This window comes from Typopeltis vanoorti, chromosome 3 (genome assembly GCF_054136105.1).
Source record: "Typopeltis vanoorti isolate ZY-2024b chromosome 3, IOZ_Tvanoo_1.0, whole genome shotgun sequence".
In the NCBI taxonomy this organism is placed as follows: domain Eukaryota; kingdom Metazoa; phylum Arthropoda; class Arachnida; order Uropygi; family Thelyphonidae; genus Typopeltis; species Typopeltis vanoorti.
Window position 1 is genome coordinate 69,318,253 of NC_143551.1, and position 18,524 is coordinate 69,336,776.

An 18,524-nucleotide genomic window follows, 5' to 3' on the forward strand; every position below is an offset into this window, starting at 1 on the left:
AAAAGGATAATCGTGGGAAAAAAGATATGTTAAACCTGGCAAAAATTATGAAAGACAGAGGTGTGAAACAAAGGCCACGAAAGTTAGAACTGTCAAAGCAATGGTATTTCCAGTAGTGATGTATGGATGTGAAAGCTGGATTATTAAGAAGAAAGACGGAAAGCAAATTGATTCATTCGAATTATGAGTGTGGATGAGACTATCAAGAATCTAATGGACTGCAAGAGTGACCACTGAGAGTATAAAGACAGAATGCTCCTTAGAAGTGATGATCGCTAAACAGAAGTTGATGTACTTCTGACATATTATGCAAACTGATGAATCATTGGAAAAGGCAGTTATGTTGGGAAAGACTGATGGAATGAGAAGAAAAAGAAAAGACCACAAAAGACTGGATGGACAACATAAAAGAACTTACCAACTTGAACTTATAATTGCCGAAAGAAAGGACAAGAGGCTGAGTGGGATGGAGAGCCTTTGCTCACAATATTACCAAGAGTCAGAAATGACTGGATGGCAAATAACAACAATGCAAAAGTAAATTTTTAAGCTGCTTTGATATTTCTTGGGATGAATGTTTCACATTCAAAATGATATTTATATTTAAAAAAAACACAGAAAACTAATAATTGTTTAATAAGTAATATATATAAGTAATAATAAGTAATATTACAACTAAAATAAATAACAATGAAATGACAGTTCCACTTACCTGCCCATTCATGCAATCTATTCAAGTCGTCCTGTAAGGCCATAATATCTGTTGACTCTGCATTGCTTTCCCCAATTTTGCATAATCTGTAAACAGCTGTATACATTTAACTGGTATGCATGCATACCAGTTAAACCCATCCCAATATCATTAATATACAAATTGAACAACAATAGTCCCAAAACTGACCCCTGTGGCACACCTTCCTCTTTCAGGATATTGCACCCCATATACAACTTTCTGATATCTGTCTAACAGCTAGATAACAGACTTCTGAATTGGATCAGTAACTGGCTGTCAGATAGGTATTGAAACACTTACAATACTTTCTTGAGACTCCAAATCCCTTTAAGTGCAATCCATCAGCATTATACAGGATAGCCCACAAGTCACAAAGTGGTTTAAACATATAACTTTTTTATTTATTAATTTGATTCTTTTTTTGTTATAATGAAATACAGAACCTGGAGATGTTTTTATTAGTCATGCAAAACCACATCATGTAAATGACTTTCATTTTTGGCTTCACAAAGATAGTTCCTTTCTACAACAAGTTCCATGATAGCTGTTAAAGTTTCTGAGGGTTGTTCACATACCATTTGTGAACAAGTCCCAGACAATCCAACAGCTGAAGGAGAACATTCATGCAGAAATTAGGGCACTGCAGCCAGCAATATTAACAGCTGTCATGAAACTTGCTGTAACAAGGACCCATCTTTGTGAAGCCAAAAACGAGTCATTTACGTGATGTGGTTTTTCATGACTAATAAAAATAAACCTCCAGGTTCCATATTTCATTATTTCATTTCATTTTCCATTATTTATTTCATTTTCATTTCTGTATTGCATATAATAATAATAATAATAATAACAACAAAAAAAAAACAGAATAAAAATAATAAATAAAAAAGCTATTATATGTTTAAATCCCTTTATGATTTATAGGTCACCCTGTATAAGTTTTTACAGCCATCACGTTTAGTCTGTCAGTCCACAAACTGCATGCTATTCCTTCTGCACAGCCTATGGCCTGAAAAATGGCTAAACATGTGGAATTACAACTTAAGGGACAACTTGTTACAGTACCATTGTATAACAAACTGCAAGTGAAGAATGTTAGCAGTGATGGAAAATGATCAAGGGATGTTATATCCTACTGCATTTCTATGCTCAGAATAAATCAGGAGAGAATTAAATGGATGTGTGGCATCGTTAAGCAGGAGCTGGCAGGGGGGGGGGGAGTATTTCGGAGGGAAAATAAAGAAAAAGGTTATTAGTTGGCTCAGTACAGTGTAGAAAAAAAGATGTGGATTAGCATCGTAATTAAGACAAAATCAATGAGAGGAAACAAGTGAAACACGCTAAAGAAAAGCGATCGTTCTTTTTCTACAGAAAAAGTAAAAGGAAGAATAATTATAATAGGATAACTTTAATGCAATGCTGATGGTAAAGTGATAGACACAGGAGGAACAGTTGAATTAAGGAGTGGTTAATCAGTTTACAAAGGTGTCTTCACCTGGATGACATGCCCTCATGAAGTGATACACCCTGTCACATACGTCACTGTGCATGGAAAATTGCAGTGACACATGTAACAGAATTTGATGTGAGAACAGAAGTAAATAAACTGCAGCTACATAGGATATTATACTGAGTATTTTTGAATGTGAAATATTCCATGAGATTGAAGACAAATCAGCCTTCATTTAATGAAGGCTGATTTGTCAATCCCATGGAGCATTTCACAAACAGTGCCAAATCTCTTGCACATTCATTGGAGAAGGCTTGTATGGACAAACAGAACTTCCTGAGTGAAGAAACTGAATGAAGGAAGTTCTGTTTGTCCATACAAGCCTTCTCAGATGACAGTGATCTCACTCCTTCCAGAATGTCAGTTAGGCCTCTTCGACAAGCAATGTGGGTTATTTTTCCACTGATTAATTATTATTATTATTATTCAGACCTCCATGGAGTCAAAAGACTCATCGTGGAAGGTTCTTCCTAAGAACATAACGTCTATCAAGACTCATCGAAAGGAGGTCCCCCCGCCCCTAAGAAACACAAAGTCTATCATACCACTCCTTAAACTCATTGACCATTCTTGCTCTCACCACTCCATCAGGCAATGCATTCCATGGTTCAACCACCCTCCATGCAAAGAAACCACTCCTAGCCCTCTTGCTCACAGTTTCCTTTTGTAACTTCCAGGGATGGCCTCTTGTCATCACTCCTTCCCGCTGTTCAACCAAGCGAAAGAACTCCCCAGTGTCAACCCTGTAACCACCTCTCAACAGTTTAAAAGTCTCAGTCATATCAGCTCACCTTCTATCCACCAAACTCTGCAGTCCACATTCCCTCAGCCGATCCTCATAACCAAAATTGTACAGTCCTGAAACCATCTTTGTCATCTGTTTTTGTACCCTTTCCACAGTTAATTTATCCCCTTCAAATCCTGGGGACCAAATCTGAGAACAATAGTCTGGTCTGAAGTGTGGTCTGATCAGAGACTTATACAACGGAATGATAACTGTTTTATCTCTGCAGGTCAGTGTCCTTCTCATAATTGCAGCAATCCTCTGTGTTACCTTCACCACCTTTGCAATATGTCCCCTAAATTTCAGGTTTCTATCAATCATCAACCCCAGATCTCTTGTCTCCCCTACTTCCTCCAGTATAACTCCTCCCATCAAATGCCTTCGCTAAGTCTAAGAAAATTGCAGTATATGCCTTTCCCTCATCTAACGTTCTTGTAACTTTATTATAAAAGGCTAGCATTTGCTAAAACAAGAGTGCCCTTTCACAAATCCATGTTGATTCTCACAGATAAAATTACCCTCATCTGCCCAATGCTGTATACGGTCCCTCACTACTTTCTCCAAGATCTTAACAACTACTGATGACACACAAACTGGGCTATAATTAGACACTTCCAGTCTGTTATCACCCTTATGCAATGGCACTATCTTACCTTCCTTCCATTCCCTAGGCACCTTTCCTGCAGACAGGCTTTCATTGAAAAGCCAGGTTAAAGGCACTGTCAGTTCCCTAGCACATTCTCTCAAACAACGTTGTGAAATACCATCTAGTCCCACAGCTTTACTGACATCCAGAGTACTCATTATTTAAAACACACTCTCCTCCTGTACCTCTAAACCTTGAACCTCCCCTATCCCGCTAGCATTAAAATTTACTCCTCTAGGATGAAATACTCCAATAAAGTGTTTATTGAAGAATTCCACTATGTCCTCTGCATCAGTCACTCTATTCCCATTTTTATCCACAGTCATTTCTCCTCTTACTGGCCACATAGCTAAAAAATTCCCTAGGATTTTCTTTGGATCTTACAGCTAATCTCCTCTCATATTCCAGTTTCACTTTCCTTACCACACTAGTCACTCTTCTGGCCTGTGTCTTATATTCTTCATGCATCTTCTCTTCACCTGTCTCCTTATATCTCTTCCATAGCCTCTTTTTCGCATGCAATTCCTGTTTAATATTGTTTGTCATCCACTTTACTCCAAATTGTGTCCTGTTCTTCACTCGTGGTATACAACTTACCATTGCTGCTAACAAATATTCTTTCACAATTTCCCATGCACTAATGATATCCTGGCCTTCCAATTCCTCCTTCCATGAAACTTCTCCAAGTTGACGTCTAAGACTATTATAATCACCTGCTTTATAATTCCACATAAGTTCCCGTCTCTTTGATACTCCTGCATGTCTATTCATTTTCCAAGTCAAAACCATATGGTCACTCTCTCCAACTGGTGGGAGAGATGTCATCTCTGTTATTATCAACTCTTCTGATGCTATAACCAAATCCAAAACTCTTGAACCTCTTGTTCCCTCTATTACATGTTGCCTAAGACATTTGTCCCTCAAGAATTCTAGAAATTCCATTCCCCTATTGCTACATGCATCTTCCTCTCCCCAATTTATACTACTGTAGTTAAAATCTCCATAACAATCATTCTTCTTGCACTTGCCAAACTTAACTGCCTAAACATCTCCTGGTCCCCATCCTCTGTGCTCCTGGGTCTGTAGCAACACCCCACTAAATATCCTTTCTTGCCAACCTCTACCTCACACCATATGCTCTCAAAATCATTTGTCTCACTGCCTTCCAAAGCCTCCACTCTTAGGTGGACATAGGTCGTCACTTATCATAAGCAGTACCCCACCACCACGCCTTCCCCTCCTATCCTGCCGAAAAATGCAGTACCCAGCGACTTCTATTCCTGTTATTATAACCTCTTCTGTCAACCAGGTCTCAGTGATCCCAATAATTTTTGGCCAGGCTGATGCTATCTGTGCCACCAATTCCTCTCCCTTATTCCGGATACGCCTGGCATTAGTATAAAGCATATAAATGCCATTGTTTCTCTACCCACATTATCCCCTCTAGAGTCCACTGGGCTCAGTGTTACCTGATGTCGTCTCCCTTCTCCCAAGTATCCATTCTCACAAGAGGCCACCCCTGCTATCATCCTCCCTGGGACACACTGACTCGTTCAGAACAGCAATCTCTCCAAATGCCTACATCCTTCCTCATTCAAATGTAAGCGGTCTCTCGCATACAATTCCTCTCTTTCCCTCAAACGCACTCCAAGCATCCACATATACCAGTCCTCTCTTGTCGCACATTCTAGCTATTATATCATTCAATATTACTGCTCTTCTGCTCAGCTCGTCATTATCATACCTAGGCAACACGCACACTATTTTTCCTCTCTCTGCCTTCTTCTGTACAGCCTCAAGCAAATATCTCATATCTCTCGCTGCCCAACTTACATTGCCACTCAAGTCATTTGTTCCTACCATCACAATCATCTCATCCACCCTTTCACCATTCTTAATTGCCATAGCCATCTTTTCTATTGTTCCTCCTGGCAAACACTCTTCACCAATCGTATCTTGAACACCATGGATAATTGAGTTGCCATACCTCTTACCATTCCCTCTCTCCTATTGTTTCCATTCTCTCCTCTTCTTTCATTCCCATAGGTCTCTCTCATTCCCTCTCCTCTACTGCTATTCTCTCTTCTAGCATTCCCATACCTCTCTCTCCTACTACTGTTTCCATTCTCTCCTCTTCTAGCACTCCCATACATCTCTCTCATTCCCTCTCTCCTATTGTCTCCATTTTCTCCACTCCTAGCACTTCCATATCCCTCTCTCATTCCATCTTTCCTACTGTTTCCATCCTCTCGTCTTCTAGCATTCCCATACCTCTCTCTCATTCCATTCTCTCCTCTTCTAGCGCTTCCATATCTTTCTCTCTCTCTCTCATTCCGTCTCTCCTACTGTTTCCATCCTCTCGTCTGCTAGCATTCCCATACCTCTCTCTCATTCCCTCTCTTCTACTGTTTCCATTCTCTCCTCTTCTAGCACCCTCATACCGCTCACTCATTCCCTCTCTTCTACTGTTTCCTTTCTCTCCTCTTCTAACACTCCCAAAATTCTCTCTCTCTCCCCTACTCTGATTCGCCTTGCATTTATCTCTTTCATTCTCCAAATCTTATCTTTCATACTTCTGCTCTCATTCACAAGACATTCCACCTCCTCTTTCAGCTCATCTATTTCCCTCTGCAGGTCAGTCAATCTTAATCTAAATTCACTCTCCCAAACAAAACCATCTCCTAAACTTTCACAGTCACTCACACCTTTCACACTATCAACTATTATTTTCTCATTCATATATATATTTTTTTCATTCTCTCCTCTTACACTACTTGTCTTCCTACATTCATTCCCCATTCCTGCAGCAACAAGGTCGGATATTGATATTTCTAATGCACTTATTTCCTCCAACTGCCTGCATTTTGCGCCCATATGCTCTCTTTCACAAGCCACATATCCAATTCCCGAGACACATACATGCCACAAGTACTGCATGCCACAAAGTCCCTTATGATATTGCTTATAATAGAGTTCTAAAATGGCGGAGGACTTGGCGATACGCCACTTGCGACTGCAGCTGAATTCGCCATCATTCCTTACTGCCAAGTAGCGTAATCTTTAATAATTATTCAATTAATAAATTCCGTTAAATAAATAAGAAAAAAAAAGTACAAACAATTACAAGCAAAACAAAACATTTAAGTACACTAAATATAATTAAATAAAATGAAATACAGTGGTATCTCGCTAATCCGAACCTCTTTAGTCCGAACCCTTCAGTAATCCGAACTGCTTTTAAATGTAATTTCCCATAATTATGACTTTACCACATCAATAAAAAATATAAGTCTGAAGAATGTAGCATTCTCACTTGCTACTGCTTGGGAAGCCATCGAACCTGAAGCAATTCAAGTGTCAAGGAAAAAACTGTGGCCTTCTAGAATTTACTAAGATAACTACGGTGATACACAAAAAGAGGAAATTCAAAACTTGCATAATTTGGTTAAAAATATAAATCCAGATGTTGAAAATAAACAAACAGATGTCACTGAATGGATTACAGGTAGAACCGAAAGTGAATTCGAAGTCAAATCAGATGCTGAAATTATAAATATGACGCTACAGAATGAATTAGAAGACGACGACGACGATAAAGAACTCGAAGAAAAAAAAGTAAAACACGAAGAGGCAGTTGACAGTTTTAATACATGTATAGAATGGGCTAAGTAGAATGATATGCCATTCCACAAAATTTTATTGTTAATGCAGCTCCGAGAAGAAACATTCGAAAAAAAAATTTAGCTTCCAAGAAGCAAAAGAAAATCAGTGACTTTTTTACAAAGAAATAAAAAAACTTTTTTTGTGTGTTGTGTACAAGAAAGTGATTTTTTTACGCAAATTAGGTTATGTACTGAACTATGCAATTTTATTAAATCAGAATCCTCAACAACACAAGTACATACAAACTAAATATTTTACTAAAATAAACTTGTGTATTGTATTATTTTTTAAGTTTCACATTACAATACAGTAGCTTTTTTTTTTCTATCAGTTACTTTACTTCATTTATTTACAGAATTAAACTGATGTACCATTAGAATCTGATTATTTTTGTCTAGTTTTTGTTGCCTCTTGGGGGGGAGGAATTCGATAATCCAAACGAGCATGGTTTTTATTAGTTCGGATTAGCGAGATACTACTGTATAACTAAATACAGTAATGAAAACTTAGCTTCATTTTGTCTTCCACCGTTATGCTTTGATAACCAAAATATATTATATCGCGACAGCAACTAACTTCCAAAAAACAACCACTGAAGTACACTCGTATTCAGAGAAACAATTTAGCACTCAAAAACGTAGAAAAACGGGGAAAAAAACGGACTATTCACTGATTAAAAATCACTTTCTTCTGCACAGCTCAAATTCACCACCATGTGCCTACACCCAGGATATCTTATCTTTTGAGAAACCATTCATCTCTGCTGGTTTCAAAACTAAAGCTCCAGTCAGACAGGCACCCACAATAAGCTATTCACTTAACTCTGAAAGATCCTTTGTTTTTCTTATTACTGACCAGCAGCATTCGTAAATAGTTGTCTAGAGCACATGGTGATGCATGTGACCAAGTATTTTGTATATTATTATTGTTATTTCATGACACCTCCAAGGAGGGCACCTACTCTACAACTCTCTGTCTCCACCACTTCATCCAACTACACTGAACTACCTACCATCATCATCTACACCTATGTCATCTATTGCCCACCATTACCAGCATTTTTTTTGTCTGTAATGTGGGTTATTTTTGAAGGCCAAATTGTCTGTATGCAGGATGAAAATCTTGAGTTTCTGGGAGAAAAAATCCTGCTATCCCCATATGAGATTGGCTACCTCGTCTTCAATTGAAAAAAACCCATATAAAGATTCCTCCTGTGACAATGAGAATCAAACTTAGGCCTTTTCCAATTGAAGGGTCCAATGTACCATCGTTCTTCCAATTGCACTACAGAGCTCAGTATCATATCATATGCTGCATAAGTGATATTTACATAGATCTGCATAAAGGTTTCTAATTCAGTACGTGGCATGTGTAGAAAAAGACCTGAGGAAAAATATTCAGTTGTTTGCTGATGATGCAAAACTGAGAAGGGCAACAGTTAATAAAGATGACATGGAGATCTTACAGGATGATTTAAATGAGCTTGCAGTATGAGCCAAGGAGAATGGCTATCAATTTAATGTGGCAAAGTGTAAGGTTATTATGCATTTTGGGATGAAAATATTACAAGCTATGTATCACACTAATGGAACTGTATTCCAGGAAATTGACAAAGTTAGGGATTGGAGTTGTTGGTGGATGGAGTTGAAGTTCAGAGGACATACTGCAAAAGTGGCTAAAATAGCTCATAGGATTATCTGGTTATTTTGAACAACACCAAGCAGATAAGGAGGTTATTATGCCTCTTTATAAGCCTTGATAAGGCCTCATCACTACTACACAGACAGATCTGGTCATCTGAATTTCTTGGGTATGAAGAAGAGGTGGAAAGGATCTAGAAGCTAGTGACCAAGATGGCGGCAGGTCTATGGAATGCTCCTGAGGATAGGTTGAAGATTTATGGATTATAGAAATTGGTCAATAGGTGAAAAGGAGGAAAAGAGATAGATATACACAAGTTATTCAAAGGTTTTTATAGGAATGATATAATGAAATTTTTTCATTCATGACTGCTGAGAGAGGAGAAGAACTAGGAATCATCCCTGTGGTCAGCAAGGGAGTGAGGAACAGATTTTTTTCTTTGAGAGAGTTGTAAATGAAATGAACATGTTATCAGAATCTGTTGTGTGCCTTGTGTATGGTTGTTAGACTTTTATTTATATTTATATTGAAATTCAACGAAAAATATTAAATTCAATTAAGAGTTATACAATAAAACATAGAAATAATATTCAACTTACGACAAGATGGGACATCTCTGCTCCACGTGCCATCTGACTGACAAGTTAACAACTTCTCTCCAATGAGATCATATGCATCATCACAATAGAAAAGAGCAGAAACACCTTCTATAGGTGGATCATTAGTGTATGTCATCCCACCATTTGCTGGAGCAACTAATGGTGTACAGCGCTTCACTGAAAATATGGAAACTAAAATTGCAGTTTTGTTAATATGCAATAAGAAATAATAATGGTCACTTGGATATCACATTAAAGTCTCAGTTATAATGCGCATGCATAATGCAAAGAAAGGGAATAATATCTCACTCCCCTTTTTTGCAGGTGATTAGTAGTTTGTTGCAAGGCACTGTAGTTGAGCCACTGCTGTTTAACTTGTACAACAGCAATCATTTCCTTGATCAGCAGTGATCAAGGAAATTATTAAAATAAATAAATAAACATTTGTTTACTTATGATGAAGAAATACTGGGTAGTGCAATTATTAATAAAAGTAATGAAGAGATCCTGTAGGATGATTTAAACAAACTGATAGGATCAGCAAAGGATAATATGTTGCCAGTTTAGTGTGGCAAAGGATAAGGTTATTTACTTTGAGAACAAAAGATTACAAGCTGTATACTGCAATGACAGAAATGGGCTACAGAAAGATGGTGAGAATTCAGTAGTGATTATGGGCAGGTAGATGTACCTAAAGATCAAAGTACAGAGATGGTAGTCACTCCTGCAAGATAGGATATCACATTCACAGTGATATCTTTCTTCTATTACTGCATAAATTTCATACTTTCAGGGTAACGTGGAAGTTTCTGGAGATTTAATACAATAAAATTTATTACCATTTTTCAGAATTTAGATACATAAAATGGTACAATTTAAATCAATATTGAAATGCCATGATAATTTTTTGTGAAGATCACAAATTCTGAATTTCATAAAAATTCATCCACCAAAGCATCACCTTAAAAACGGTTCACATGCTTTGTTGACAGGAAATAATCTATGATGAATATTTTAAACAAGCAGATGGCTAAAATTATTTCTTGATAAAGAAGTAGTTGTTAAACTGCTCATTATTTAACAAAATGTATACTATTTAAAATCCAAAAGTCCTGTATGAGAATATCTAACTTCATCATCATCAAATTCCTGCCATGTACCCTCAAGGGGGTGTACAGGATATGATAGTACTACATGAAAAATTTACATTATTACTAACTTCCTATCCACAATTTTCCTCCAAATCAGTCTGTAACTTGTCAAGACTCCAACATTATCAGATCTTATATTTCTATTGTCTAAGGCACTTTGTACCATATCACTCCATCTATATCTTGGTCTTCCTCTGCGTCGTTTTGCTGCCAACCTGGTGGAGAATACTTGTTTTGTTAATCTTTCCTTGCCAATTCTGTTTAAGTGACCATACCACATGAGATTAGCTTTGCTAATGGATTCCTGGATGCTGACAATGTCAATTTCTTTACTAATATCCTCGTTTTTAATATGATATTGCCATTGATGCCACTAATCTACTCAGGACTCTCATATCTGCAGTCTCTAGTCTTTGGTTAAGTGCTTTACTTCTGACCCAGCTCTCAGATCCTTAAGTTAAAACTGGTTAACACTGTCTTGTATACAGCAAATTTAGTGTTCTGACTAATTTCTCTCTTATTCAACATGAATTTATTCAATTGACTTCCTACCATACCAGCTTTGTTGATTCTGTTGTCTATTTCCATATTTAATTTACCATCTTAACTAAAAATCGTGCCCAAGTAGCTGAAATGTTTTACTTGTTCCACAGGTTCTCCATTCACAACACAGTTGACATTTTCAATGATTCTGCCTACTTTCATTGTCTTTGTCTTATTATTGCTGACCTTCATACCATATCTATTACAACAGTTATTCAATTAACTCAGGGAATCTTGCAGACTTGTAGCAGATTTACTCAGAAGTATAAATTTGTCTGCATAAAACAAAGAGCTGACATTAATATCTCCAATTTTGATATCAGGTTTAATGCCCCTTTCCTTCATAATATGATCCATCTAGATAATGTTGTTTAATGTTAAGTCTCAAACCAGACTTAACATTAAACCATCTTTCTGTACTTCCTTCAATCCTAATTGCTGATTTACAACTCAAATAAAGACTAAATATTGCTTGATATAATGCCCCATTCACACCATATAACTGTAGCATATTGAATAGCCTCTCTCTTGGCACCTTATCATATGCCTTTTCCAGATTGACAAAACTTAAATACAGATCTTTGTTATATTCCCATGATTTCTCGACTATTTGTCGTAAAGTGAAGATCTGATCCTGACAGCCTCTATTTGGCCTGAATCCAACTTGTTCTTCACCAAGCTTTTCTTCCAGAATTCTTCTCAACCGTTTCTCAAGTATGCTAGCACAAATCTTACCAGGAACACTCAGTAAGGAAATTCCTCTGTAATTCTCATATTCAGTTTTATTTTCCTTTTTATATATGGGTACTATGAGAGCTCTACTCCAATCATTGGGAATTCGTCCCTCTGTCCACACCTTCTGAACTATGCAGTGCAGCCACTGTAAGACTTTTATACCGCCTTACTTAAGCATTTCTGGTTGAATATCATCTACTCCTGCGCCATTCCACATTTCAAGCCTTTGATGGCTTTTTCTACTTCAAGTATGGATATGTATTCCTGACTCTATGCCTGTTGAGTGTTTTTTTACCACTGTGCTATCACTGCTTGTTTCATTTAGCAATTTTTTGAAGTAATTACTCCATACTTCAAGGATATCTTTTTCTCCTGTTTTCATGTCACCTCGAATTCCTTTTACAGCACTCTTTCCTCCATTTCTGAGCTTCTTCAACAACCTCCAGAATATTTTGCCACCTTCTTGATATTTATTTTCTATGTTCTTGCCAAAGTCCACCCATGACTTTTGTTTAGCTAGTTTTACACAGTGTTTAGCTTTCTTGCATTTGTCTCTCTATGAGCACAAACTGATTTATTTGCCAGGAATTTTTGATATGCTTTCTTCTTTTCCTTCCTGTGTCCACCATCTAACTGGTGGACACAGGAAGATCAATCAGGGTTTTCTTCAAGATTTGTCACTGAATCTCCAAGGTTTGGTTCCTGCTCTCAAACTCTTTCATTTTTTCATCAATAATCTTTGTGTATTTTAGTCTACAGTTCACATCTGAGAGCTGGTCAACTTTTATTCGCTTTAAAACTTTCTTACATGTTATTCTTTTCAATATGACTTTCAATTTTATCCTGCTCAAGACTAAATAGTGATCACTTCCAATTTCAAATCCTCTGTACATGCTGGTGTCCTGCACCAGGGAGAAAACATCACTATAAACAATAACATAGTCAATGAGACTTTTCTTATTCCTTGCCTCTTCTCTCCATGTGAATCTGTGCACAGCTTTATGTTGGAACATGGTGTTAGTAATTACCAGTCCATGTCCTGAGCAGAAATCCAACAGGTATTTGCCATTATTATTAGCTTTGCTCTTTTCTCCAAATTTTCCCAAAATATTTCTATATGTCTGACAATCACTTCCTACTCTGCTATTTAGATCTCCAACAAGGACCAACATTGTGTTGGTCCTTGTTGGAGATCTAAATAGCAGAGCAACTGACCCTTTTTCATTGTGTCAGTTGCTTTTTCTAAGGTAGAAGTGCTTTAGAAAAAGCAACCTATAGTCCCACAGACAACCTATGGGACCATAGACACAAATAAGTCTCATTGTCCAGTTTCCCATTCTGATATTTGCCCATATCACTCTACTTGAGACTGCCTGCCATTCAAGAAGATTAGCCTCGTATCTAGTGTTGAATACTATGGCTACTACTCCTTCGTTTCCTTGATTGTCATTGCCTGAATATAACATTTTGTATTTATTGCTCAGAAAGATCTCACCGGTTTTTGTCTTTTTTGTTTCAGTCACCCCCATTATGTCGATCTGGTACTTATCTAATTCCTCAGTTAGCTCCATTTCTTTGCCATTCAGGCTTCTTATGTTGATAGTACCGATCTTGAACTCTGGTGATATTGAGTTGGGGTGTGCTTTAGGGTTTGTTCCAGTAGCTGACTTTTCGCTGTTCGCCCTGGTTCCCTGGTGGAAACAATGGGGGCCTTGTTTAACCGGGCGACGCCCCAGCCGGCATGAAATTTTGTCATGTTGTGCCATCATATCTAACTTGATATCTAACTTTTTCACATTAAATGCAGTTAAAAAAATTATATTAGCTCTGCAACCATGGTTGTAAAAATAGTCATAATTTACAATTATGAATCTTTTTACAATTGGCTTTTTTATATAAGAATTTTATTAGTTTTGGTTTTGTAACTACACATGATTGGCACTTGATGTGCCTAATATTGATATTTATGTTAAAATAAAATGTAAAGTCTTTGAGGTTAATGTACTTACCAGATTCTAATAGTTATGATAATTTTAATAGCTCTTTATATAATTCATGACTATTAAGTGCTGTGATATCTGTCATTCATTGTAAAGATATTCTCTTTTTACCAATGACAACAATGTGTAAGCCATTATTAACTTCTCTCTTGCTACTTAGTTGAACAAGTGCAGGTGCTCACCATGGAGGTTGATGGGTTATTGAGAACTGACAGAGAGCGAATTCAGCATCTGGGTGACAGAGGAAACAAGAAGAAAGAGAGAGAGAGAGAGAGAGAGAGAGAGAGAGAGAGAGAGAGAGAGAGAGAGAGAGAGAGAGAGAGAGAGAGAGAGAGAGAGAGAATAGAAGTTTGAGAATGCAGACCAGAGAATTTTGTTTTAGGAAGTTCTCAAAACTTGACATTGACAGTTGGAACAGATTAAGAGAGGATTTCTAAAAAGGAATCTTAGCAAAGTGAATCCTTTGAATGGAAAGGTGAGCTGTCAACAAGTGAATAGTAAATAAAAGGATATATTAAGTAGATGTTCTATTTCAACGTTTGAAGAAACAGTAATGTGAATTATTTCCTTGGATGGAATGAGCAAAATCTGAAACTGTAAAGCGACTTTAATGTAGAGGCTTAACTTTGATAGAGTGTTTATGGAATAGTAAAAGAAACTTTTTTTTTTCCTGGTAAAGAATTTATAATCTGTGCTCCTTGTAATAAAATTACCTGCGGCAAGAATATTTATACTCCAGTGAAACAGAGAGGATGAATGGAACAATACATGCTAAATAAGGAAATGCTGCATAGTCCCATGAAAGTTAAGAAGCTTTATATTTTGAGAAAAGTCTGATAAAGAATTGGCTCTAATGAACATTTATTGTTTGTAGTAATAAGACAATTAATGTGAAGTCATTAGCGTATATTTACAAGTAGCCCAGTCATTATGTTACTTCATGCACAAATTTTTATTTGCTTACATGGATAAAGGTAAGTTATATTCTTGATTAAACCAACAATATAATTTCTTGGCATCTTTCATTTATAGTATAACCAAGGGAAAAAAACTTTCAAACATCTTTCTCTAATCCAGGGTATTTTATTAATAAGATGTAACACCTTTTGACTCGTACAGTGGTGCCTCACAATTCGACACTAATCCGTCGCCGAACTAACGTCAAATTGCAGGACAATATTTCCCATATAAATCTATGGAAAATAGATTAATTCAAATAATATGGTTTATTATTTGAATTAATAATAAACCATATTATTTACTTTACTTTACGTATTTTACTATCGTATAACACACTAAATTACAAAATACACTATTATATACACAATACATACAATTTATTGAGCCTTAGATGTTGGAAGGGAATCTTCTTTATCCTGTTCTACCTTTTCTCGTCCCCTCTTTGCTTGAACAGGGATGAGGAATTGATCAAGGGCAGACTGTCTCTCCCTCTTTTTCAAGATGGTTTTGAAGTGATGCATGATGGTGTTGAACAAGTCTTCATTCTACTCACATCAGCAGTGTTGGTGTGCTATTCCAAACAAACAGACTGCACCTTTTCCCAATGGAATAAAACTTCTTTAAAATGGTAGCTGTAGGCATCGGCCATTTTCCCCTGCCATCCTCTTCTTCAGGTGAACCTCCTGATTGTCTGAGTTTTTTGTAGTAAGCACTTTACTTATATAGTGCACTGAGATATGAGCAGCTCTCCTCAGTGCCAGGTCTCTGAGTGGAGCCACAGCTGAGTTTATGGCTCTGCTCGGTTGAGGTGAGCCTGCTGAGTGGAACCACCTCTGAGTAAAATGATCCTTCAGGTTACTAGTACTTGCTGAGTTTAGAGTGATCTGGGGATCACATGAGTTTTTGGAGATTTCCCTTCACTTATATAGTGAAACTGGTCTGGGTAATGGCTTCCCATAATACATAGCATTATACATGTCTGTAAGGATATGTGCATTGCATTATGGGATACTAAGGCAATTAATGTGAAGCCATTAGCCAAAGATGCCAAGAATATAATTTCTTGGCATCTTTAATTTATTGTTTGTAATAATTTGCTGTGAAAAATAAAATGTTTAGTCTGATAGACTGATTAAGCTCATAAAAGAAACTATTAGTCCGCACGGTTAGCCGAATGGCTATGCGCTTCGCAACCATATGCATGGGAAAGGAGTGTCCTGGGTTTGATTCCCATCATTGACAAGAGAAGCTAATGGATCTTTCTCAGACAAAGCCAAGTTAGCCGGTGTTGGGCATGGACTGCAGGGTTTTTCTCTCCAGTTTATCTGGGGGGGGGAGGGGGTTTTCCTCCTGCAAGCAGGCAAACTGGCCACATGAACACACGCAACTACAGACATAGGACACACCAGGAGGCATAGTACCTGAAGGGAAGAAGAAGAAACTATTAATAGAATGAGTCAGCAAGAGAATGACTTTATTCTATAAGGATAAAGAGATCTTAAAAGTATAATTTATTTTAGAAGGCCTTGGATCAAAATAGTTTTGTAGTTATAAATTCAGTTATGTTTACCATGTACACAGTTTTATTTAGTTTTATATAATTTTTCAGTATATATATACAGTATATATATATATATACAGTATATATATATATATATATATATATATATATATATACACGGAGGCTGTTCAATAAGTTATAAGACTATATTTATGCAGAAAACAGATTATCTTTAATCGTCATGATTTACATGGTCTTTTTCAAAGTAACTACCATGAGACGCGATGCATTTGTCCCAACGTTGCGTCCACTTCTTAAACACATGTGAAAGTCCGTTTTTTGAGAGTTCTTTCAAAACCGCCTCCGCAGCTTTTACACATGCTTTGTTGCTTTCGAAATGGCTGCCTCTTAGTGGTTTCTTGAGCTGAGGAAACAGCCAAAAATCTTACGGTGCAAGATCAGGACTGTATGGAGGATGTGGTAGGATATCTATGTTGTTGTTCTGCAAAACGTCCACTACACAAGCAGCAATATGTGGCCTTGCATTATCGTGGTGCAATAAGAAGCCATTCTTCAGCAATGGACGCTTCCTTTTGACGTACTGTACCATTGTCTGTAAAACATCTGCATAGTACGAGCCATTTACAGTATTCCCCAGTTCTACAGCATGTTGGTAAACAATGCCTTCATAGTCAAAAAACATTATCGTCATAACTTTACCAGCCGATTTTACAGTTTTTGCTTTCTTGGGGGTAGGCGAAGACGGATACTTCCATTCACTGCTTTGTTGTTTCATTGTAGGGTCATAGTGATACAACCAAGCTTCATCTGCTGTAATGATGCGTTTTAAGAAGTTGTTGCCTTCTTGTTCCAGTCTTTCTTTCCATTCTGTGCACACATACACTCGATGCTGCATTTGCTCCGGTGTCAAGAGTTTGGGAATCCATTGGGCGCAAACACGTTTCAGTCCCAAATGTTCAGCCATGATTGAGTGAACGCTTCCCACAGAAATATTCAGGACAACATGCAGCTGGCGTACTGTAATTCTGCAATCCTCCTTGATGATAATCGCTGCTGTGTTGATCATTGTCTCTGTGATGGACGTTGAAGGTCTTCCCTCACGTTCAAGATCTTCCACGTTTTGCCTTCCTTCCTTAAAAGTTTTATGCCAGTAAAAAACACTTTCCCTTGACATTACTTCATCATGGAAAGCTTCACTTATCATGTTAAAAGTGTCCGATACCGATTTTTGCAAACACACACACAAAATTTAATCGCATAATGCTGTTCCAAGGACGCTTCCATTTCAACAACTGGTCGCGGTCGTAGGCGCGCCGAAACAAGCTTGCGTTTAGTCACGTGACACTCTTGCACATCAGCCTGTATACGCCATCTATCAACCTCTTTTGTTAATACAGACAGCAACATTTCTTTATTCCACAGAAATTAATATTGTGATGAGTGGTTTCGTGACAGTAAAATTAGTCTTATTACTTATTGAATAGCTTTCACATATGTGGTTTTTTTTTTTTTTGAGCATTTGAGATTGACTCAAGTCAATAATTTCCTGGATTCATTGCACTAATTAAATTGAACTCTTATAAAATTTACTTAACACTTGGTGTTAAGCTCTGAAACCATGCTGTGTTACACATTTTGAATACTTCAAATAATCTAAAGTATAAGTTACCTTTGTTTTTGGGATTAAAATATTTATAACACTGATGTAATGTAGTGGGACACCACATCAATAAGTAACGAGGGTAAGTTGATCCACAAGTTCATGAGCAGTACAAAGCACATAAGAAATGTGACCGACATGGTAAGGAAGGCAAACTTTGTCAGAGACTAATTTTGCCTTCCTTACCATATCAGCCCATGTGTTATGAGAAGGTGCAAGAGAATTAGCATAGGTACTGAGCAGGCTGTTTAAGTCTCAGCTCTAGTAAGGTCTCAGTGGAGAGGAACAAGGGAAAAATAGTTCCATTAGAAATAAAGGGGGTTTGCTTTAACATGGAAGCGGTAAATTATAGACCAATTAATATGTCAGTGTTGGAA

At 37.2% G+C, this 18,524-nt stretch overlaps 1 protein-coding gene across 1 annotated transcript in view; it reads right to left on the reverse strand.

Moving 5' to 3' along the window:
* The window catches only part of LOC150108245 (clotting factor C-like), a 368,054-nt gene that overhangs the window by 269,842 nt on the left and 79,688 nt on the right, over positions 1-18,524 (reverse strand). The window contains exon 6 of the mRNA XM_090415698.1: positions 9,577-9,753. Within this exon, the coding sequence (XP_090271824.1) occupies positions 9,577-9,753 (177 nt within the window). The remainder of the gene's footprint in view (positions 1-9,576; positions 9,754-18,524) is intronic.